The sequence below is a fragment of the Leuciscus leuciscus genome, assembly GCF_965113295.1.
Source record: "Leuciscus leuciscus genome assembly, chromosome: 14".
Taxonomy (NCBI): Eukaryota; Metazoa; Chordata; class Actinopteri; order Cypriniformes; family Leuciscidae; genus Leuciscus; species Leuciscus leuciscus.
Genome location: NC_138738.1, coordinates 41010831 through 41020000, shown reverse-complemented (window position 1 = coordinate 41020000; position 9170 = coordinate 41010831). Strand labels below are relative to the sequence as shown.

Sequence of the window (9170 nt, the reverse complement as noted above, 5' to 3'; positions counted from 1 at the left end):
ACACACACACACACACACTTATTGTGCAATATTTAAACTTTTCTTGCTAACTCACACTTGCGCTCGACACACATTTCCTCCATCCATGTAAACACTATTGTGTGTCAGAGATACAGATCAGTGAGGCTTAATTGTTTAGAGCAATACAAGTGTGTGTGTGTGTGTGTGTGTGTGTGTGTGTGTGTGTGTGTGTGTGTGTGTGTGTGTGTGTGTGTGTGTGTGTGTGTGTGTTTGTATTTGTCTAAGTGTGTCTGTGAGTGCGTGCGTGAGAGAGTGAATGTGTGTGTGAGTGTTTGTGTGTGTGTGTGTGAGAGAGAGAGAGAGTGTGTGAGACAGTGAGAGAGATTGTGTGAGTGAGTGTCTCTGTGTGTGTGTGTGTGTGTGTGTGTGTGTGTGTGTGTGTGTGCCATCAGTGTTTAGATGAGGTTAGTCATTCTTCTTAATTAGTGTTGTTTACAGAGTCTCTCATCACTAGTTCTAGTGCTGTTAGTGATGAAACCTTCAGTACTAAACACTGAAATACACATCAGATTATAAACACTACGCATAATACACTTGCCGACTTTGTAAATGGTTACAGATGAAAACTTTCAAAAACCCACAGCTCGTTGCTCTGAAACACATGAAAATGATCGGCTCAAAATATCAAACGTCTAATTTTATCCGACCGGATAGAAAACAAAAAACAAAAACAAAAAAATAAATAAAATAAAAACAATCTCTTCATCATACACTGGGCAATTTAGTGTTAAATCTGTCAAATCCGACTAACCAACATGTGCTGATTGACTTCCACCAACTAGCGTAACTCGTCCAGACTGCAAATTGGGACAAAGAATCAGTACAAATAAATAGTGTATTCCAGCCTTAAGATGTTAAAGTTGAGTGTGTGTTTGAGCTCCAGACATGAATGATTACTCAAATCACGTGTTGTTGTCGGGGAGTGTGTTGAGGAGAGTGTGTTGAGGAGAGTGTGTTGCTGCTTTACTAAGTGATCAGATCCACCATTGAACAAATCATAGAACAACAACAACAACAACAGACCAGTTATACAACCCTAGAGACCAGATGGCAACCCCATAGCAACACCCCGGCAACCACCCACAACACCCGAGCATTCCGAAACAACGACATCTAGTTAACGTTATTCTTACAAAATATGATTTATAGTTGAAATGTCACTATGTTGAAATGTCACGATTACGGAAGTTTGTTTCTGCCATGGAATAAAAACTAAAATGATAATTGTGACTTTTAATCTCACAGTTCTGAAGGAAAAAAAGTCAGAAATGTGGGAGTCGCAATTATGTTTAATTGTGAGTTTTTCACAATTCTGATTATTTTCGAGTTTCTCAATTCCGAGAAAAAAAACAACAGAATTGCAAATTTATGACTCGCAATTCTGACTTTATTTCTCACAGTATTTTCATACAAATTTGCAATTGCAAGTAACGAGTAATAAACTCGTAATTGCGAGATTAAAAAAAAGTTACCTGGAAACAAGCTTCCATACACGAGACTACAGTTTTCAAATATCAAATCCTACATTTGATTAAAAACATCAGCCGACTTTAAGCCAACAAACATGACATGATTCATGACTATGAAACACATCAGAAACATTATGAAGCATATGTGGACTAAACGAACTCAAGAGTCGTGCGGTTTGATAAGATGCAGAAACCACTGTACAATTAACTATATCCTTGACAAGCTGCTCTTGTGTGAAAAGGCGAGAGAATCAGACTTTACGAGCGCAGTCATACAAGCAACAGCCTAGAAACCAGCTGGCAACCCCATAGCAACACCCTGGCAACCAGCCACAACACCCTAGCATTCCGAAACAAAGAAATCTATTTAACGTTATTCTTTTAAAATATGATTTAGAGGTGAAGTGTCACGAGTACGGAAGTCTGTTTCTAAAAAACAAAAAGCGTAATTGCGACTTTTAAATCTCACCATTCTGAAGAAAAAAGGCAGAATTACAAGTTATACACTTGCAACTGCACGAAAAAAAAATCTTTCGCAATTAACTTTAATTGTGAATGTCTGATTATTTTTTCCCTGGCAATTTTGAGTTTCCTCAATTCTGAGAAAAAAAAAAACAATTGCAAATTTATTACTCGCAATTCTGACCTTTTCTCACAATTGTGAGAAATTCGCGAGTTATTATTTTTTTAACTTTTTTTTTGTTAAGCTTCCATACACAAGACTATAGTTTTCAAAAATCCTACATTTGATTTTTTATCCACCAAACATGAAATGATTCATGACTATGAAACCCATCAGAAACATTATGAAGCATATGTGGACTAAACAAACTCAAGACTCGTGTGGTTTGATAAGATGCAGAAACCGTTGTACGATTAAATATATCCTTTACGCGCGGCTGCTCTTGCGTTTAACAGTGAGAGAATCAGACTTTACAAGCGCTTGCGTGTTCAATCCAGATTCATTCAGACGACACATCAAATATACAGCCAAACCAAAAATTATTCAGACACCAGATAACATTTTTGATACTTTTTTACTAGTGGGTGCCGGACACTATAGTTCATTTATGTAAGTGAGGATGGCTAAATAAAAGTAAACTGTGACATATTATACCCAAAAAATTATTCACACAGTGACTACCAGTAACATTTATAAACATTTGGGACCAAAAATTATTCAAACACTTTAACTTTAACTTACTTTTATTTGAACCTGACCATGTATTACCAAAGTGTTTTACCTTTAATTGCTAATGCGACCTTTTTACACCACGGACTGAACAAAATGAAGCATTGCTTGGTGATTGGTTGAGCTAAACTGGTATTATCTAATTGTGTAGTTAAATTTAACAGCTGACAGATATTCAAAATAATTCATGTGTGAGACAGTCTAACAGAAGGACGGACAAAACCAGTCAAATATCAACTGATTTGATAACTCTGAGTTCTTGCCATATTTTATTAACATTTTCTAAACTATAGCGAATAAACTGTGATAAAGTGATGGACATTAATGTAATGTTGAAGGTGTCTGAATAAATTTTGGTTTGACTGTAAATCATTACATTGCACCCCATCGGTCAGCGCTCGCTGAGAACGAATGGACTTGTACAGATAAAGCTTGTGTCTGCTCTGGTGAGCACCGAGTACCCAGGATGCACCTGGAGCAGCAGAGGCAGGAAGTCAGCGACAGCTGCTTCCTGTCCACACTTCCTGTTGGAGCGCTCGGGGCGGGAGGGTTTGGCGAGACCGTCGGCCATTTTCCAAACAGGATATATCTGCCGCGGTCACAGGTGTGAGTGCACGAACGCTCATTATTCATAACTCATTTCTTAATACGCTGTGAAGGGGCCGCCGGGTTTCCGATTAACGAGGTGGAGCCGATGGGACAGGGCCAAAATCATAAAAGCTTTAGCATCGTTCAAAAGGACAACAGGAGTTCAAACGTACAACTTGAATGATAACGTGTTGATAAAGACGGGGTTATTTAAAGTGCCCTATTATGCTATTATTAAAGGGTCCTAATTGTGTTTTGGCGTCTCCTACAACAGGTTTACAGGCAAAGGTCAAAAAACACTTTAATTTTCTCATAATCTCCACTGCAGCATCAGCTCTTTTCTCTCAGTGTCTGAAACGCTTCCATCAAAGATTCAGTCTCTAAACCCCGCCTCTCTGAGAGCTGCTCTGCTCTGATTGGTCAGAAAGCAAACGCTCATTATCATATCTGAATCTCAGCTCTTTGATACACAGTGATACGAACAGTAACGATGATGTGGGTTTTACCGTATCAATCTCAAAGAGCGTCTTCTCGACATGAACAACACGAACCAAACTCTTCCAGTCTCAGATACAATGACAGTGATTGAGGGCGGGGCAAAGAGACGCTGTTCAGCCAATCAAGACCTTTATGCAAATGAGTTTCAAGCCTATGTAGGTTCAGCAGGAAGTGAGACTGGAATTACTGACGGCTCGTTTCAGTTCAGAATCGCTTTTAGAAAAAAACTAATTTATCTGCACTTTGATCTTTGAAACTTTGCAGACCTTTTACATTCACAAACAGCTGCATTATACACTGCATGTATACTGTTAAGGGCTGATTTCATGAGGAATCAGATTGTTCTTGATAGTCGAGTTCAGTGAAACACACTGCAAACTTTCAGAGCATTTACTGAAACCAAATGGTAAAAACAACTTCGCCAATTTTCGGACATAATGCATATAAACATATGTTTCTGACACACGACAGAACCGAGTATACATCCAAGAAGTCTGAAATGTGAGTGAACATTAGACATCTTATGATTCATTGATGCTCTCCGATATTTGAATGTACTGAATGTTTCCTCGGGTTTTACTGATAATGAAGGATGTCAGTCATGACCCGTCAGGAAGGACATCGTGTTCCTCTATAAACCTGGCAGCAACACACACACACACACACACACACACACACACACACACACACACACACACACACACACACACACACACACACACACACACACACACACACACACACACACCATGCAAAATAAAATAAATAAAAATCCTTGTAATTGTGTAATTGTGCAAAAAAAAATGTAATTTCTCGCTGCCCTTCCCACAATGAGAAATTTGGGAGCGAGCACAAAACTAAAAAGCATTGAAATATAATTTTCCCTTCTATATTCTTTCTATCATCATCTCTCCTTCACAGCTCCTTACATTTCAAACTCAAATCTAAACAAATCTAAGCAAACACAACCACTGCGGTTCTGATCTGGGACCTGAACATAATAAACTGGCAAAGAGCAAAGGAACAAACACACTTGTAGAGGGGTCATGAACTGAGAAATCAAATTTTCCTTGATCTTTTGGCATTCGAGGTCATTGTACTATAAAAACATCCTGTAAACTTCAGAACTCAAAAGTTCCTCGTTAGTCCAAAGACAGCTTTTAGGAGAGAAGAGCAATACAGGATCACTGGACTAAAAATAACATTACCTTCCAAAGGATCCTAATGCTAGGAAAGAGCTTATTTATTTCAACTATGTGAATGTCATCGCTGCAAGCGTTCACGCGACAGGAGTCGATCTAAATATAACGCCATAATCAACACTTCACGATTAGTTCATCTTGGAGCTGTAATAGTAATGTAGTAAAAGATTTGAGAGTTCCACATGTAGTACTCATTTCATATGCAAAGATGTTAGCCAATCACAGGAGTGGGCGTTTACATTGAAGACACACCCCTTCTAACAGTGTTCAAATCAGAGGCTAAAATCAGGATATATTTCTAAATTCTGACAATTTTTTATATATACTAACAATATCAGTGCACTTCTGGAAACATAAAATGACCCCTTTAAAAGAAAAGGGTTTGTAAAATGGCACTTTTAGGGATCATTGTAAGAATTCAGTTTTAATAAATTTTGCTTTAATTCATTTTTACTTGTTAAATTTTATGAATTAACAGCTAGTAAACAATTTAACACTAATAAATATATATATATATATATATTATGCATGCAATCATTTAAGACATTTCTCTTTATATAGAGCCTTTTTGGCATAAAGAGTTCTTTAAAATAGAGTCACAGAACCGTACTGAACATTGGGAACATGTGAATCTGAACTGAATCATCCTCAGATTACGCAGGCGGACGAAGAGCAACTTGGAGCGTCTGGTTTTGAGATTTTTGGCCAAATTCTCCTTAATTCTCATCAAATGCCAGAACCGATTAGTCATATTTAAAGCAGAACGTTTGAGTTACGCTCACAAACCCAACTCAGCACACACACATAAACCAGCTGATTCTATCATCGGCGAGGAAACATTAGTCACCATGAAATTAAAATTGACAATTCTTTTTTTCTTTTTTTTATGGAACATGTTTATTGTAAATGACTTATGGATGCACATAATTATTGTTTTAATAATCTTGAATCAGAATAACTTCTTGCAGCATCTCTTCTCTGATGACGAGGGCGGGGCAACCTGTCACTCACATGAGATCAGCCAATAGCAAACCACAACCATCCAATCAATTCCCAATGAACAAAATCAAGCCCCGCCCACATTTGTTCTTGTTCCAGAAGCGTTTCACTCGGATATACGGAAGAAAGAGTGACTTTAATATTAATCTACATACATCATGACGTGATTCATGTCGAACTGAATTAGATAAAGCGTCTAAGTAATGTTTAAGAAAACACTGACAATAGAGCACTATAATAAATACAATTTAATATATTTTATTCCCGCACAGAACAACCTCTGAACACAAACACATGTGATGGTCAGCTAGTGGAAAAACAAACCAGAGAGATGACTGTGACCAAAGAAAATACATTAATCAATAAATAATTCATTAATAAATATGATGTCACAAACAAGAAAAATGGGGAAATTAAATAAGTGAACAATCAATGGTCATGTACAGCACGAAACTGAACAGCTCGAGTTGAAATGGCTCCAGCAAATCAGTCCGTTCACAATAACAGCCCCTGAGAAAGATTCAGTGTGAATCACATCTACACACACGTTCAGATGAAGCGTCACACGTTCATCTCTCAGAAACGCTCAGATCTGAGAGCGTCCGCAGATGTGAAGATGACGGTAATGACAGTCCTACCAGCTGCCGCCCTTCAGCTTCAGGGCGTCTCCACATTTCTGACACTGTGAGTTGGTGTTCGCTTCTTTCTTCGGGATGTTCCAGCACTGCTGACATCGCACGCGATATTTCTTATACCTGCAAAAAACATAAATAAACACAAACAAATGTAAACAGAAACGATTGATGTCTGGATAAAAATGACCCAGGTCATCTCCGCATCTCCGGCCGGAAGCAATTACCGAACCGGTTCTGGATGTTTATCACACTAACGTACATATTATGCGACAGCAAAAAAAAAAAAAAGTATTATGAAGGCTATATTCAAATAAATTGATAGCATAACATTTTCTTCAAAACTGTATCTACATTTTTGATGCCTGTAGGATTAAAATGTAATGCTTTTTAATGCTATTTAAGGCCTTAATTTTCACAAAATCCATTTAATGGCTTTTAGAGAGAGACTCAACTCTCAAACAAATGCGAATAAAATAATCACAGCCTTTGCCAAATCGCGTGCGGTTTCATTGCGACTAATCGTGCAGCTCTAGTGTGAACGGAAACTCTAGTGTGAACGGCCTTAAGACTGGGAACATGAATCCACATGCGGCGAGAGTTTCCTCACCTGATCCCACAGGCGTTACAGAGCGGCGTCCCGTCTTCAGCGTCTCTCCAGAGAGGAGTCTTCCTCGTACAGCACGACGCACACATCTTACTCCCTGAGGAACAAACACACCAGAACTGATCATTTCATCATCGCCACAACACTAACACTCAGTGTGACTCTACAAACACTGAGACCCTCAACAACCCTCTGAATAAACGCTTATAACTACATATACATTTATGCATTTTGGCAGATGTTTTTATCCATAGCGACTTGCATTTCAAGGTACACATTTACATTCTCATCAGTTCTTGCTTTCCCTGGGAATCGAACCCCATGACCTTGGCATTGCAAGCGCCAGCACTCTACTGTTTGAGCTACAGGAAAGCTTGATTGTTGCATATAATGAGATATACAGTAATAGTAATGAAGAGTCAAGGGTCCCTCTGTCAATCTTCTTTTTGGGAACACAGTGTGTGCTTTATTTACACATTCACATAATTGTAAACATTTCGGTGGGTGGACATCACTAGCATTCCGCCAAAATAAACGATTGAGGATTTGAAATGATAAAAGCTCAAGAGTTTAAACGTCTGAAAGTGAAGAATTCCAAATTGTGACATTAAAACAAGCATAATCTGTAAAGCTGCTGTGAAAAAATATAGATTAAGAAAATCAAATCAAATAAATGAACTGAATATATTTTCATATTTTTGTATCTGTTAATATTAATTAATGGACCTGAGCTGACATTAACTAATAATGAACAACTAACCTTAATAAACACTAGAATAAATATCTTGCTCATTGTTAATATTAGTTAATGCAACAATCAACGTTAACTAATGACACCTTATTGTAACGCTATATAAACAAAGGTGAGTTGCAACAAGTTTGATCAGTATGAGTACTAGAGCTAGTGATGAGCGAGTGAGCGGCACTAACGAGTGTGTGAGTGTGTGTGCGTGAGCGTCGCGCGCCCTCTGGTGGATGTGTCTGGTACTAGAGCTAGTGAGTGAGTGAGTGAGTGTGTGTGTGTGCGTGAGCGTCGCGCGCCCTCTGGTGGATGTGTCTGGTACTAGAGTGAATGAGTGAGTGAGTGAGTGCGTCGCGCGCCCTCTGGTGGATGTGTCTGGTACTAGAGCTAGTGAGTGAGTGTGAGTGAGTGGTGAGTGAGTGAGTGAGTGAGTGAGTGAGTGAGTGAGTGTGAGTGAGTGTGAGTGAGCGTTGCGCGCCCTCTGGTGGATGTGTCTGGTACTAGAGCTAGTGAGAGTGTGAGTGAGTGAGTGAGTGAGTGAGTGAGTGAGTGAGTGAGAGCGTCGCGCGCCCTCTGGTGGATGTGTCTGGTACTAGAGCTAGTGAGTGAGTGAGTGCGTGAGCGTCGCGCGCCCTCTGGTGGATGTGTCTGGTACTAGAGTGAGTGAGTGAGTGAGTGAGTGAGTGTGTGTGAGTGTCGCGCGCCCTCTGGTGGATGTGTCTGGTACTAGAGTGAGTGAGTGAGTGAGTGTGTGAGTGAGTGAGTGAGTGAGCGTGAGCGTCGCGCGCCCTCTGGTGGATGTGTCTGGTACTAGAGCGAGTGAGTGAGTGAGTGAGTGTCGCACGCCCTCTGGTGGATGTGTCTGGTACTAGAGCTAGTGAGTGAGTGAGTAGGTGTTTCTCAATGTCAAGGATACTTCCTTGGCAGGACTGGTCCTTACAAGTCACTTCCTTCAGGGGCTAGGCGAGGCTCCTCTTAAGCATTCGGAGAACACGTAAATTGAACAGGCTAGCAAGTGCACGTCATTGCGTCATTACGTCAGTGAAAATGAAAAACAGAGCGTTGCTATGGACGCAGTTCTCTTCACTCAGGCAATATAATCGTTTTTAAATCAATAAACTCCTTTTTAATCATATTGATTATTTGACTGTCAAGTGTGTTTAAACAGTGCGGGTAAATTTGACCCATAACATAATGGATGTAATTATTTTTTTAAACAA

General features: G+C 39.4%; 1 protein-coding gene across 2 annotated transcripts in view; it reads right to left on the bottom strand.

Moving 5' to 3' along the window:
• Window positions 1-5873: 5873 nt before the first annotated feature.
• zglp1 (zinc finger GATA like protein 1) overlaps window positions 5874-9170 on the bottom strand; it is a 13846-nt gene continuing 10549 nt past the window's right edge. The window contains exons 5-6 of one of the 2 annotated variants that reach the window (XM_082136199.1): window positions 7212-7305; window positions 5874-6724 (exon numbers count right to left, since the gene is read on the bottom strand). In XM_082136199.1, the coding sequence (XP_081992325.1) occupies window positions 6604-6724; window positions 7212-7305 (215 nt within the window). In that variant the 3' untranslated portion in view covers window positions 5874-6603. The remainder of the gene's footprint in view (window positions 6725-7211; window positions 7306-9170) is intronic. The other variant, XM_082136200.1, reaches the window with a different exon arrangement.